The sequence below is a fragment of the Bombyx mori genome, chromosome 13 (genome assembly GCF_030269925.1).
Source record: "Bombyx mori chromosome 13, ASM3026992v2".
Taxonomy (NCBI): domain Eukaryota; kingdom Metazoa; phylum Arthropoda; class Insecta; order Lepidoptera; family Bombycidae; genus Bombyx; species Bombyx mori.
The window spans coordinates 4,339,098-4,355,412 of NC_085119.1; the positions used below are offsets into that span (position 1 = coordinate 4,339,098).

At 35.6% G+C, this 16,315-nt stretch overlaps 2 protein-coding genes across 4 annotated transcripts in view; one reads left to right on the top strand and one right to left on the bottom strand.

Moving 5' to 3' along the window:
• LOC134199939 (uncharacterized protein K02A2.6-like) overlaps nucleotides 1–16,315 on the bottom strand; it is a 933,609-nt gene that overhangs the window by 826,346 nt on the left and 90,948 nt on the right. The window lies entirely within an intron of this gene.
• Nucleotides 1–16,315, top strand: part of LOC101743227 (kinesin-related protein 4) — a 33,959-nt gene that overhangs the window by 7,404 nt on the left and 10,240 nt on the right. The window contains exons 8-14 of one of the 2 annotated variants that reach the window (XM_038015178.2): nucleotides 198–397; nucleotides 905–1,053; nucleotides 6,599–6,658; nucleotides 7,078–7,190; nucleotides 7,746–7,913; nucleotides 10,236–10,383; nucleotides 10,718–16,247. In XM_038015178.2, coding sequence (XP_037871106.1) covers nucleotides 198–397; nucleotides 905–1,053; nucleotides 6,599–6,658; nucleotides 7,078–7,190; nucleotides 7,746–7,913; nucleotides 10,236–10,383; nucleotides 10,718–16,247 — 6,368 coding nt within the window. The remainder of the gene's footprint in view (nucleotides 1–197; nucleotides 398–904; nucleotides 1,054–6,598; nucleotides 6,659–7,077; nucleotides 7,191–7,745; nucleotides 7,914–10,235; nucleotides 10,384–10,717; nucleotides 16,248–16,315) is intronic. The other variant, XM_021349088.3, reaches the window with a different exon arrangement.

Consider the following 16,315-nt stretch of genomic DNA (forward strand, 5'->3'; position numbering starts at 1 on the left):
AGAACACCGTTCGTGAGTACAAATACTAGTGATAGTATCGATTATATTAATGCAATTAGTGTCCACTCTATATATCTAGTATAAAACGCAAAATTTCACTCTGAGGTTAGCTTGATCTTGAAAATCCACATTTCTCCCTTACCACGCGCCACGAAATCTTCAAAGCATGATTTAAATTTACTCTAAATCTTTTGCAGCAAGACAACTACAACCTCCAGAAACAGATAGCGGGATTACAGAGGCTAATATTAAGTGGCGTAACGCGACATTCTACTGAAGACATCATCAGCACCCGTCGCAAACATCCTCAACGCAGGATTACAATATCGGCTTTGCACTCGGTCGAAGAATCCACAACTAGCATCCCGAGGTTTTGTACTCCTGTCTTGAAATACAAGTACGTTATAATTTATATAAAACTAATTATGTGCTTAGTTCGCATCCTTAATCTATATCTATACTAATATATAAATCTACAGTGGTTTTTACGGATGTTCCGTTATAACTACTGAACCATGCATCCGATTGACTTGAAACTTGGTATCCATTTAGAAAATACATGTACTTAATGGATAGGCTAATATTTATATGAGTGTTGGACTCCCTCATAATAATGACAATAAATAATAATCTTAATTTTAAATGCCCAGCGAAGCGTGCGAGTACGGTTAGTGCTAAATAAATTAGTACAATAGTTCAGTTCTTAATAATGTATATCGGCAGCAGCCCGGTCTCAAAAAGTGGGTGAGTATTATCTACTGTAATACTGTATTACAGTTGACTCATGTCTCAAGACGGACCACGGCATTCTTGTTTTGACATCTATGAGCTCCGGTAAACACATAGTACCAACTGCGACTTAAAAAAAATTTGCTAGGAATTGAAATATTTTGCCTTGTTGTAGCCCGATGACGTTAGGCGGTTGTTCATCAGACTTAGCTCCGTTACAACGTCCGGGAACCTTATCCACTGTTCCTGAAGAAACTTCACGGATGGTCACCCCGCCCCCTGGTGACAAGAGAGTCAACTTTGAGGATGAAATCATCGAGCTCGGTATGTATTACTAAACTTTGAGAATAAAACCACTGAGTTCGGTATGTATTGCTACATACACTTTGAGAATAAAAACATTGAGTTTGGGATGTATTACTAAATTATGAACCTCAATATTGTTTTTTTTTTTTTTTTTTAGTTTATTCTATACAGTAAGCTGTCGTAAGACATTCAACCGTAGTTTTGATAAAAAGAATTTCGGCGGTGCATGCACAATGTCCATTGACATGTCCATATCAATTAATCTACAGTAGATCTAGTAGATCTTGAGGCACTCTTCTTCTGAGTCTTCTAGTAGTCATTAGGTTGTCCATTAAATGCTTAGCAAGGTTATTCGGATGGGCTTCCAATCTTACACAATATGCTTTAGCTCGATGGATTACTTCATGTTTGACTTTTCTTATGGCAAGATCATAATGGATTCTTTCATTTGTAACATACCATGGTGCGTTCACTATCATCCTGAGCGTTTTTGATTGAAATCTTTGAAGTATTTCAATATTTGAGTTTGACGCAGTACCCCACAATTGGATGCCATATGACCAAATGGGTTTAATAACAGATTTGTATAGTAAAAGCTTGTTTTCAACTGACAGTTGAGACTTTCTATTAAGAAGCCAATACAATTTACGTATTTGCTGACCCACCGCAAGACGCTTGGTTAATATATGTTTTCTCCAAGTCAGTCTCCTATCCAGGTACATCCCTAAGTACTTTGCATTTTCAGATTGCGGGATCTCTATATTATTCAAGGTGACTGCAGGACAAGTTTGTCTTCGAGTGGTGAAAGTAACTTGTACAGACTTAGATTCATTCGCTTTGATACACCATTTTTTTAGCCAAGTGTTGATATTATTAAGGCTGTTCTGTAGTTTATAAGAAGCTTCGTTTGGATCATCGTCCATGGTCATTATTGCGGTGTCATCAGCAAAAGTTCCCATTATCGTACCATCAGTTTCGGGCAAATCAGCTGTATACAATAGATATAAAGTGGGCCCAATGACACTGCCTTGGGGAACACCGGCATTAATTGAATGGAGAGGCGATATTTCATCGCCGTGTTTAACAAAATAATATCGGCTACTCAAATAAGATTCAATGAAAAAATAGAAGTTGGAAGGGATCTTCTTTTTAATTTTGAGTAAGAGTCCTTCATGCCAAACTCGGTCGAAGGCCTGAGATATATCTAGGAAGGCAGCCGTGCAGTATTTTTTTCCCTCAAAAGCTCTATTAATATATTCAACAAGTCTGTGAATTTGTTCGATTGTACTATGTTTCCGTCTAAAGCCAAACTGATGATCTGGGATTAGTTTTTTCGTTTCAATAATAGGATTCAATCTTGTAAGAAACAGAATCTCCATGACCTTGGACGGTACAGGGAGCAAACTGATAGGACGATAAGATTTCACGTCCTCGCCACTTTTTCCAGGTTTAGGTATCATCTTAATTTGAGCTACCTTCCATAAGTGAGGCACAAACTTAAGTCTGAAAATAGCATTGTATAATTGGGTCAAGAAAGTAATTCCCTCTTGAGGTAACTCTTTTAAAATAGTTGCTGTTATTAGATCATATCCTGGTGATTTATTAGGGTCAAGATTCTTTATGACAGATCTTGTTTCGGATTTACGAATTTTTTTGAAGGAAACCTCAATAACATGCTCATTCAATTCCGATTCATTGGGAGGCATAGCCGAATTATCCATCGCATTTGGTGTAAATACATAATCCAGGTGTTCAGCAAAGGCCTTAGCTTTGTCTAGATCGCTAGTGGCCCAAGTTCCATCAGATTTCCGTAGAGGAGGTTGGTGGTTTATAGGACGTTTAAGGTATTTGGTAGCCTTCCATAGCGAATAGTCTGTTTTCGATGTGGCATCCAGCTCTTGCATATATGTATTTGTTTTTTCGTTTCTCTCACGAGCCAAATGTATTTTCAATTTTGTAATACTGTAATTAAATATTTTTTTGTCATCAGGATGCCTCGTAGTTTGCCATCGTTTTCTTAATCGCCTTTTTTCTGATAACAACGTTTTGATTGAAAGAGAACATTGCGATGGTTTTACAATTGGTGGGGCGGGTGTCGCCTGCCAAGCAGAATGTTGTACAACAAAGTTAAAATGTTCAACACCATCCGCAATGTCATCCTCTGTTTTTAGAGGTAGATTGATGTCCAAAGAGCCAGATACCAATACACGAAAGTAATCCCAATCGGTCCTGCAAGAATGCAGTCTACATGTTTTCATTTTCCTGGCTATATTTCGACTGAGCGTTATTATGACTGGGGAGTGATCAGATGAGAGATCAAAACTGGATGTACACTCTATACATGCATTATTGATGCCTTTTGTGATACAAAAATCTAACAAGTCTGGTACCTTCCTTTTGTCACTCGGCCAATATGTTGGCTCGCCAGTTGAACAAACATTTAATCTTAGTCGTTCAATGCAAGAAAGTAACTGTCTTCCCTTCGTTGTCACAGTTCGAGACCCCCAGCTTGTATGCTTAGCATTATAATCTCCACCAGCCATAAATCTATGTCCTAAGGAATTAAAAAACTTTTCATAATCTTCATTCTTAATGTTATGTTTTGGAGGGCTGTAAAGTGCCGATATGGTGATGGGTCCCACCCAGTCTTGAACAACGATGTTTGTTGCTTGTATTATATCAGTACAGTAATGAGATCCTTCATAGTGCTTGATGTTACTTCTGATTATAATTGCACTTCCTCCGTGGGCGGAGCCATCTGGGTGCATAGTGTGATACACATTATAATTTGGTATATTGAAGTAACTCATCTTGGTGAAGTGTGTTTCTGAGATCAGAAATATGTCTATTTTGTTTACTTCAATGTATTTTTTAACCTCTAAGGTGTGTTGTGACAGGCCATTGGCGTTCCATAAAACTATTTTGATGGAATCGAACTTGGTATAAGTTTTGTTGTTAGAGATATAATTAGATTAGTCATTGTTGTTAGTTGTGTCATTATCTGTTTCATCATATCCATTAACTCCCGTATGTCATTACTATTATTGTAGGTTTCATTATATTTATTATTTCCATTTGTATTATGATTGATTGTATTATGATTATAATTATTATTATTATTAGATGTAGGCATATTTTCTGATAAGTGAGCTGTTATTGGGTAGCCAGCTAACACTTCACTATATGTAGGGTTTCGCTGGCTGAGTTGAGGATTAGATTGTTGTTTAGACATTTTGTATGCAATCTGTGTCTTTTTCTTTTCATATTGTGATGGAAACCTGATTTTCTCTAACTCCCTATAGATGCTACATCCCTTGTAATTTGCAGGATGATTTCCACCACAAAGAACGCATTTAACATCATCAGATCTAGTTTTCCGACTACATTTGGCTGATAGGTGGTCTCCTGCACATTTTATGCATTTCGGACTCCTTCTACAATAGGTTTTAGTGTGACCATATTGTTGGCAATTTCCACACTGTGGTATTTCTCGTTTAGGTCTTGGAGGCTCAAATATTACTCTGCAGTGAAGGAGGGATTTTATGTCGTAGATAGATTTGTTATTTTCTTTCTGTTTGAGTTCCACCGTAAACATGGGTAAAGGTTCCTTAGTGATCCTGCGTTTAACATTCCAGATATTTGTACATTCATGCTCAAGGAGCGACAGAGCTTCTTTTATGTCCTCTGGATCAGTAGATGGATGCATATTTTTTAGCATCACTTTGAAGTTTCTGTCTTCCTTTGGTTTGTATGTATAAAATTCAGTTTTTTTGTTCTCAAGTTCTTTGACTATGTTTATGTAAGTATCAGGAGCTTTTGGTTGAATTTTAACACGTTCGTTTGGTAACACTTTAAGTTCATAACTATCATCTCCAACATTGTTTAAAAGTGTTATAAGAGGCTTTATATTGCTCACTCTGTCTACAAATATTGGGGGTGGTTTAGGTAACTTCACCACAGTATCGGTTTTATCCGTGGGTTCGCCGGGGCTATCAACCTCAAGATTAGCAAATCTGTTTGATGTAGAAAATGGATTTGAGAGCCAGTATGTATCAATTTTTTTTTGCTTTAAAACTCCATGATTGTCCGGACTAGACCGTAGTCTTTTGCTTCTAAGTACGTCGTTCCAGTCTTCTGTCTGTTTATTAGTTGGCGTAGGTTGTGGTTTATTATTAAACATTCCTTTATGGAATATCTGTTGTGATAAAATTTTCGTTTTGTTCCTATCTTCATGGGATTGCAAAATTTTGCCCCCCCCAGAATCCGTGGGGCAGCCTGAGTTTCGCACTGGGCTCTGCTCAGAGAGGGATTCCCCAGCCTTGATACAAGAGCTGGAACCCTCCTGGGGTAGTTTGTTCTTAAATCTTGCTTCCATATTTAATTTTATTTATGCCTACAATCGGGCAGACGACCTAGCCTTTGGTGAGCCAACACCTATGTACAAGGCAGCACTTGGTTTGTTATTCGGAATACCGTCTCCTAGACCAACAGCCAACCAAGGCTTTCGAGGATGGTCTCCCCGGGTCCGAGCTTTGATTAGAGTGGCGGCTCCTACTCGCCACTGACGTCCAGATGTCATTGGGTTTTGCACCGCTTTATAGAGACTTCCCCGCCACGAGAAATCCCGGTGCCCCTCGAAATGGACCGCTCAATTGTCCGCGACTGCACATGGCAGCTAGCATCCATATCTGGAAGCCGTTTCGCTATCCGCAACCTGCGACGCGCGTGGTGGCACAGAGCATGTGCCATCTGGGAATGGTGCCCAGACCACGAAGTTTTTTTTTATCAAAGTTTTGCGAACGTATTAATTGTGGTATGTGGTGGTTTGTGTTATTAAACTTGTTTGTCTAAATAAAAAATGTTGCACTATACACAGCAGTATTAAAGTTTAACTATTTTTCCGTAAAACACAATTTCGTATATAATCGTAATAAAAAACAATTTTCGTCACGTCTTTGAATTTTATTCAACTACAAGCTTAACTGTTTCCGCTGATGGTTTTCATGGGAAAAATACTTATTTCTAACTCTCATACTTTTTTCAATATCTTTAAACCTGTATATTATTTTTTTGTATTTACATTTTAACTATTAAAAAAAAATTCGGTACTTCTTTGAATTTTATTCAGCTACAAGCTTAACTGTCTCTGCTGATGGTTTTCATGGGAAAAATACTTATTTCTAACTCTCGTACTTTTTTCAATATCTTTAAACCTGTATATTCATTTCTTGTATTTACATTTTAACTATTAAAAAAAAATATTGCGCAATAAGGGACCATAATGAATATAATCCAACTATTCAAGTACTAGCAAGCTTTTATTATTCAATCATCGTCTTCATCCATATCTGGCCGTATCTTTATATTAATATAAATAAAATAAAAAATTTAGAAAAATTTCTTGCGACAATAAATATTGGAGGGAAATCAGGAAATAACGTTTTTTTTCTTTTACTTTTCCTAACAAAATTTCACTTCCATTTTCTAGTAAACTAAAAATAACATTTTTCATTTAACAACTTTCATTACAAAGAAATGCTTTTTAACTTAAAATCGCTTTCAGATAGCGACGATGACGAAGTAGCAAATAATCAAACTTGTTCACCTATTCATGAATGCTATGGTAAGTGTTAACATCATTTAGTCTCAGCTTTTGGTGAAGTGTTTCTTCGCATTGTTATTATCTTTGAACTGGTTTTTTTCATGCCGTATACACGCACACACACAGGTGTATAATTCTTATATAAACTTTCAACACCTATTTCACCTTCCATAGTAGTAGTTCTTTTAAATTATTCTAACTTACAACATAAAAGACAACAATTATCCAATTTTCCAAATTTTTCTCTAATTTTGTAACCCCAATGACTTAGGTACTCTGCGTTGATGAATCAGTTTATCTATTTAGATATCTTATGTAAGTAGTGCCTTGTTTATGTGAGAATGGATTTATATTAAAATACCAAAAAAACAAAGAGTTGTATTGCAAAGACAAAGATTGATAGTTGGAATGCAAAGACTTATTGTTACAAATCTCCACAGACAAATCGAAGACGCCTCCTTGTGTACTGAGGAAGACAGCGAAACGAGCCGAGAAGAATCTCAAAGACATAGTCGAGTTAACTGAACGAGAGAAAATTTATCCTCCTAGAGTTGTAAGTAAATTATAACAAACCAACATCACATTCACAATACACATATATTAATTGTTAGCAGAGTACTAAGCTAGCACTCAGCTAATCCTGAATACTACTTACTATTAGTAACCGGTGGTAGGACCTCTTGTGAGTCCACACGGCTAGGTGCAACCACTTTGCCTATTTCTGCCGTGAAGCAGTAATGCGTTTCGGTTTGAAGGGTGGGGCGACCGTTGTAACTATACTTGAGACCTTAGAACTTATATCTCAAGGTGGGTGGCGCATTCACGTTGTAGATGTCTATGGGCTCCAGTAACCACTTAACACCAGGTGGGCTGTGAGCTCGTCCATACACATAAGCAATAAAGAAAATTTTTTTGGAGCATTCTTTTCTCACTAAGAATGCACAGATAAAATCTTAGCACGTACGATGTTTATCGGATACTGAAGACCGCAGGTACCACAAAGAGTGCTGTGGCCTAATTTGAGATGTAACACATCTTAATTAAATTGACTGTGATTAGTGTAATTATTGGAGCGTATAAAACAACAACCACCATTTATATGTTCTAGGCGGAATTGTTGGAGAAATTGGAAGAAAAAACTTATGCTATTACGATGCTACAAGACGAGATGGAGACTTTCAATAAACAGAGTAAAGAAAAAGATCTACAGATGGAATATATGAAGAAGAAAATCCAAAAATTAGAAGACACAATTGTTAATGTCACTTCGGAAAAGGTATGTTGAGTCTCTATCCCGGCCAAGGATTAGTAAGACACGTGTTTAGTTAAGTGACTAACGTATATTGGGATTACAACCTAACGTGCTATCGACAGCCCGACGATCCCGAGACTGACGTAGCATCATTGCAAATATAATTATCGCTAACACATGCATATAATTATTAGTTGCTATGGGGACAGTGTGTTTGTAATTACATAAATTAACGGCCGTCTCGTGTAGTGGTAAGTGACATGGTCACTACACAAGGGGGTCGCGGGTTCGAATCCCGCCAAGGGAAGATATTTGTATGATAAATATAAAATGTTTTTTCCAGGGTAATGGATCTATATTAAATATATAGACGCTTGAAAAGCAAACGTGACTAAGCGACAATAATTGCTTTATACATAATGATAGGCAATAACCATATTCGATGCGCAAAAAGAATATATTTCTAGGTCTATTAAAATCATTTCAATCCTACAGCTAGATTCGTTAAAATTGAATTTTTTTCAAGTAATTCAAATTTAAATTAGTCTACTGTAAAGTTCACGCATTGTCGCTTAGCACGTTTGCCTTTCAAGCGTCGATATGTATGTGTATGTCATAAATTCTGTCACATGTTTAATGTAAAATAATTGAAACAGGTTTATTCATTATGTAACCATTCATATACCAAAATGAACTTAACAAAACATAGATTCTGTTACACTGATACACTAAAGTTTATTCAAAATGACCTCCGTGATTTTGAATACAGGCCTTCAATCTGCGCGGCCAGTCGTCTATCGCAGCACGAACGAGGTCCATGTCAATATCGGCGGCTGCCTTAATCAAGGATGTCTTGAGTGACTCCAAATTGGGATGAGGCTTTGAGCACGCCTTTTTCTCCAAGTGTTGCCATATCTTGTAATCTAACGGATTCAAATCTGGACTGGAGGAGGGCCAGTCTTCGTGCTGGATGAAGTCGATTTCACGCGCCGCCAGATAGGCTTGTGTGCTCTTCGCTCTATGAGCTGGCGCCGAATCTTGTTGGAATACCCAGTGCCTGTTATTGAACATGGTATGAGAAACAGGTTCCACAAGGTTCGTCAGGACTGTATTTTGATACACAACTGCATTCGTTTTTACACCTTTCTCACAAAAATGTACCTCTGTTAAGCCCCAATAAGAAACTCCCAACCATACCATGAGCGAGGATGAAAAATGACCTCATTGGACAAGCGGAATACGGTTGCTCGCTTCTTCACTACTGTGTGCGTACACCTTATCATTTTGTTTGTTGTAGCTCTCTTCTACGGTAAACAATTTTTCATCCGAAAAAAGAATTTCCCGATATTTTTTTCCCGCGTACCGCTTCAACAAAGCGCGGCATCTCTTCAGTCTCAGGTCCATTAGACGAGCATTCAAACGATGTCCTGTTTTTCTTCGATATGCCCGAAGCCCTAAGTCTTCATTTAACACCCTTTTCACCGTGGTTCTGCTTAACCCCATCTGAAGGGCCAACAGTTTCTGCTTACGTTTGGGATTTCTTTGAATTCGCGCCTTCACAGCTTTAACACTGCTGGAGTCCTAACAGACCGAGGGCGACCACTTCTTGACCTGTCATCTACACTAGAGTCTTCATTGTATCGTTTGATGGTACGATAAACGAATCTTTTGGTTATATTCAAATTTTTCAGTATGTTAAAAATTTGAATTGGCGCGTAACCGCAACGATGCAACGCAATAACTGCAACACGGTCTTCTTTAAGCGTCCACTCCATATTTAAAAATGAGTAAAATTCTAAAAGTATACATTTTTACTTTCATGAACAATTCGAAATTCGAATTCAATAAACTTTTTTGTGGCCAGCATTCTAAAAGAAAAGTTTTTACTGTGTGACAATACTTATGACCTGACTAGTTATGGATATAATATATTTTAGGGAGTTGAGCATACGGCCCACCTGATGGTCACCGTCGCTCATGGACGTCATTAATGCCAGGGGCAGAGCCAAACCGCCTCCATCCGTATGTATGAGATTAAATAAGGTTTAACAGAATAATAAATAATACATTCAGGTGCTAATCTGCTATTCATAACAGCTATGCACACGGACCAGTTTTTTTTTTAACGGTTTTTTTGACGGATTTATTAGTAAATGTTAAGCTAAATAACAGAAACAATTGATTCTACTGGTAAACGTATGATAAGCATAAGTACAATCACCTCGAGATTTTAGTTGGTTCTCGGAAAGTAGGGACGATACCTGGACCTTTTATCTCAGGCCTCAAACGCAATCTCCCCACGCCCTAGTTGTAAATAGTTAGCTAAAGACATTCATTTTATCATAGGAAAAATTAGAAACCCGTTGCAAAGATGTTGACATCAAGCTAACGGACTGGGAAGTTAGCTACGACACTTTCAAGAAAAAAGCGAAACAAAGAGAAGAAGAATTGCTTTCGATAGTAGAAGAACTGAAAACTAAATCACATACAGGAGGTAAGGCAAAAACTGGTGGTAGGACCTCTTGTGAGCCCGGGCGGGTGGGTACCACCACCCTGCCTATTTCTGCCGTGAAACAGTAATGCGTTTCGGTTTGAAGGGTGGTGCAGCCGTTGTAACTATACTGAGATCTTAGAACTTATATCTCAAGGTGGGTGGCGCATTTACGTTGTAAATGTCCATGGGCTCCAGTAATCACTTTACACCAGGTGGGCTGTGAGCTCGTCCACCCATCTAAGCAATAAAAAAAAAACATTAAGATTCTCTGCAGATAACATTAATTTTACACGCAATTTTAATTCAAATAAGCCTATTTCTTTTTTCGTTAAAGGTATATCCCTAAATCAAAGTCTCAAAGAGCAATCGATTTTAAAATGTCCAGAAATCAGTACAAATAAAGAAGATGAATCTTCAACCCCAAATTTAGTCTCAGACTTACAGTCACAACTGGTCGTCAAAAACCAAACTATCGTAGAATTACAGGCGGATATCTGTGCACAAAATCAAACGATCACGTTCTTAGAAAAATCTAGTCAAGAATTACAAGACATGATAAACAATTACAAGGAAAATCTAACAGATAAAGATGAAGAAATTGGATTGCTTAAATGTGCCATAGAAACATTAAATTCGACTATAAAAAGCCAAAAATCTTGTCTAGATACTGCAAACGACGACATTAAATCCTATAACAGTGTTATACAGGAGTTACAAATAAAACTCACCGGTAAAGAGACCCAATTAAATTTAAACATAGAAGACGATCTTTTGCAAAACATGATTGACAATGAAGCAACACTATTTGCCAACAACGAAAACATTAGAAACATAATACACGCTTTCAAAATTAGACTTGAAGAATGCTATAAGGAAATTGGCCAATTAAAATCTGGTTTACAACAAAATGTTGGCGTTGGAGACAAAACTGTAGCAGAACTAAAAAATGATGAAATTAATAGCATGATTCGTCAGTTGGAAGAAGAGATTGAGAAATGTAAAATAGTCGAGGAAGAACTCACCGAAAAATTAACAATAGCAGAAACTAAACATAATGATTTGAAAAAATTGTATGAGGATAGTGCATCAGAATTGGAAGCATTAAAAAGAGAAAACATACAAATGCATACAAGTGAGGGTGAATCAAAAAAAGTAGTCGAACAATTATTGGAAAAAAATATAATATTAACAGATGAAATAGATGCCATGACCAAGAAAATCACAACATTACAAGAGAACATTAGTTCAAAAGAAATAATAATAGAATCTTTACAAGAAAACAATAAAGACAGAATGGAATATTTAGATAAAGCTAAATTAATCATTAAAAAACTTCAAGATGTTTTCTTAATTTTATCAGGTGATGTCATGGTGGTTCCAGAAATTATTGATAGTTTAACAGAAGTAATCAATACGTTGACTAACGGTTTTGAGTCTTTAGAAGAAGTAGCACTAGAAATAGACTTAAAGAAAAATTCAATAACAAAAGATAATATATCCATAAAGACCTTGTTAGATAAATTAATAACCAAAAATGAAACAGACATTAATGAGTTAAGGAACTCTATAAAATATCTTGAAAGTGTAAAAAGTGAATACAATACTGCTAACGAAAAGCTTTTTGAACAGTTAAATAATGCAGTAGATAAACAAAATTGCATTCAGGAAGAAGTGGATTTATTAAAAATTGAAAATCAAAATCTATTACAAGAATTACTATCTCGTAAAACAGAACTAGAAAAATTGGAGTTAGAAATATTAGCCCGCGACAAATTTATTGCAAATTTAGAAGAAATGAAAACTATGCTCGTCGAGGAGAAGCTGTCAGAAATTAAAGAGAAGGACGAAAATTTCAAACAAGAAATTGATATGTTGAATGAAAAGTTAATCTGTGATCGACGTGAATTTAATGAAACTATGCAAGAGAAAAACATACTACTCTCTGATTTATCTAAGAAAGTCAACAAAACAGAACGCGAGTTAGAAGAGAAACAAGAACAACTTACCCATCTAATGGAGCAACTCAATGACACTGAGAATAACAGTTACAAGCTTATCGAAAATATGTTCAATAAAGTTTCTCAAATCGCATCAGATTTTAAAATTTCCAATCAGCTGTCCTGTGAACTTGATGATGAGAGTGAAAACACATACGAAAGAATTAGTCTAACTTTGGACAAGATAACTAATCACATAACGTATTTAAACACGCAAATAAATGAGACACAGAAGAATGATAATGCGCAGTTATTATGGGAAGCAAAGAAACAGATTGCAGATCTAACGGAACAAAATATCATTTTAAAAGAAAGATTATCACAATTAGAAACAGAAAATAAAGAACTTCTTATTGAAATTCAAACAGTTCGAGGTAGTAATGAAGAAGTAACACTAAATTTAAAAGACAGTAGCACATTGTTGAAACAACTCAAAGAAGAATTGAAACAAAAAAGTAACGAGATAGAAGATATGAAAACTAAAGTGATGGAATGGAAAAGCCAATTCGAGGATTTAGATGACGTGATGAAACAACAACAAAAAGAATTAAAACTGGAAAATAAAAAACTTCATGATAAAAGAACTGAAAAAAGTGCAGAAAGCTTAGATTCTGAAGAGGACGAAGAATGTGTAAACAATTTTTATGAAATAAGCGTGAACACAGACAGTGAAAATACATTAGAGCAATCAGCCTATTCTCCAAAAAGTCTTGTCACAATATGCTGTAGCAAGATTTTAGATAGCATTCAATCGAATGATACCAAAAAAGACATATCGACTTGTGACAAAGACGAGACGACGAAATGCAGCAACTGTGATGAGTTTTCCTCCCAATTGACTTCTGCACAAGATAAAAACGACAAATTGACGCAGAAGGTACAACAGCTACAAGCCTTTAACCTACAACTAATGGACGAACACGAATTAGTTCGTTTAGAACTACAAAAATTAATAGAACCAGCTCATGAATTACAAAAAAAGATTATCAATCATAAAACTAATTTGTCGATACTCACCGCGACAACGTATGCTGAGAATAAACTACTCAATTCTCAGGTTAAGAGTTTACAACATCACCACGGTCGCTTTCACTACGTATGTCAAAGAGATTTGCCAGCGTTTAAAAAGCAATTGTGTGATCTCTTAGCAATCCTAAAAAACTGTCCTACATTAGTCGAATCAGAAAATGGTAGTTTGAAAAGATTTTCCTTGCCAGATGTCTTAGAAAAAAATACAACGATTGCAAGAAACGAATCCGTTTTGGATGGTGATTTATTAATGCTGGATACAAATGTTAGTCTTACAACAGCTGACAGTACCTTGGTAGCCTGCGACCAAACATGTTTAGATTTGACCCAAAACCTAATCAATGAAATCTCTATACAAACTAATTTCAACCAAACTATAGAAGCAAGTGATGTCAATTCTCAAATCGAAATGTTAAATAATGATAACCGAATTATGTTTGAGAAATTAGAAATTTTGAAGGAGGAAAACGAAAAATTACGTAACCAATTAGATGGAGCTAAAAGTAAAAATGACAACATTATAGAAACACAAAGTAATCCAATAAAGTTACAGGATTCCGGAACCATAACAATTTCTTGTAAAATGTGTCAGAGTCTAAAAGAATCTTCAAACGAAATCAATCTAAAACTTGAAAAGCTATCCGGAGAGTTATTCGATATTAAAGAACAAAAGAGTGCTTTGGAGGGTAAATATCAAAATTTAATATTGGAAACACAAACGAGAGATCTACTGATGTCCCAAATTAAGTCCTTAGAAATGGAAAACCTCACTAAAGATAAAGAAATCAAGAACTTAACAGACTCTTTAAAAACTAAAAGTAAAAAAATTAATGAGCTGCAAGAAGAGAATGATACACTTTCCAATCTTATAATGGAAAACGTTACCGAAAGTGATAATTTGAATAAAGAAGTAGACGATCTAAAGAAAAATAATGAATGTCTTACACAAAAATGTATTGATTTGGAAAAACTTGTTAATGAATCCGAAAATAAAATTGGACCTAAAAATATATGTGCTCAATGTAAATTAAAAGAAAATTTAATACAATCTTTACATATCGGTTACGACAACACTCTATCAAAACTGAATCGAAGCATTAGTGACTCTAATACTTCAACACGATACAATAAAATTTGTACACTACAAAGCGAATTGGACGCGGGAAGAGAAGATTGTAAAGAACTCTGCGAAGATTTCACGTCAATAAAGAACCATTTAGAACTACACGAACCTAATATGACCATGGATTTAGATGAAAGTATTGAAAATGCAAACTTTTTACCACAATCAACAGCAAACCTGTCTAAAATCGCTGACGAAAAAAATCTTGACATGTCTTATGTAATGGATAAAACGATGTGCCTAAATTATTATACAGAAATTGTAGGAGTGGAAGATCACGATCTAAAAGAAAATATTAAAATAATTGATGTTATGAAAATGCTGCATAATCATTTGTTAACGAGTCACGGCAATGAAGTTGAAAATCTAGTGAATAAGCTTAAGGATTATGAAGAAACTAAAAATGACTTACTGAACCAGTTGGAGACTACTAGTGCTAAATGTTCAATAATAAACAAAGAACTTGGAGAAAACAATGAATTTGAAACTAAAGCCGTCAAGGTCATGTCCGAAATCAAAAGAAATTTAAATTCCCTTAGCGAACAATTAATAAATAATGAAAGTAAAAAAAGCAAAGATCACATAGACAGATACAAAGATAGCTTACTTGCTGTTCTGGATGCAGAATTCGGAACTACCAGCTTAGATGTATTTGAAATTCTAATGGATAACATAATAAACAAATATCAAATAGACTTAGATGAAATCTTGGAAAAATACACCAAAGTACAAGGAGATTTAAATGAGTGCACTTCGGAACTAAAATCAGTAAACGAAAAATTGGCATCCCTGAATAGTCAATTAATTGAAAAAGAAAACGCCTGTAATATTTTGAGAATACAGAAAGAAAGAATACATGAAATCAGCTCAGCGGTTACAATAGATATTGTTAAGAAAGAAAATGAATTAAAGGAAATACTGACCAAAGAATGTTTGAAACTTTCAAAATTAAAAATAGATATTCCACGCGACTTAGATCAGGACTTACCGGCGCATAAAAAAATTACTATTCTGTTTGATGCTCTCATAACACAGTATGAACTCTCGCGAACGGATTACGAAATCGAAAAGGAAAAACTTAGATTGGAAACTGGTACGGCGAAAGCAGTGTTAGAAGAAAAAGAAAAAGAATTATCTGAACTAAAATTAAAATTCGATACACTCGAAGAGGCGCACAACGAAGTAAAATCATTGCATGAAGAATTAACGAAACTGTACAAGAGTAAAGTAGACGAAAATAATGCGAACTTGAATTTAATAAAAATATTATCCGAAGAAATCGATGCACTTAAAATAGCGATAGCTAAAAACGAAGAAAAAATGCTGTCTCTATCTGAAAAAGACAATAAATTAACGGAGCTGGTCTCTACAATAAACGGCTTAAAAGAAGAAAATAACTCACTAAAGTCGCTCAATGATGTTATAACAAGAGAAAAAGAAACTCAAGCTTCAGAATTGGAAAGGTCGTGTCAAGTAATAAAACAAAACGGTTTCGAACTGGACAAGATGAAAGCAGATATATTGATGTTAAATGAAACTGTCAAAGAGAATACAGTAGTTGTTGAAACTTTAAAAGATGAAGCTAAATCACTGTTGGAGCAAAATCTAGCTTTGAAGGAACAGTGTGAGGAGAAAACGCGCGATTGCTCTCGTCTCGAAATTAACATCAAAACACACGAGAAAACTGCCGAAATCCAAAACAGAATGATCATGAGGTAAGTGAAAAAATTCGGTCTCGAAGCTCAAAGTACCCTAATTATCTTATTAAGAAAAACATATATAG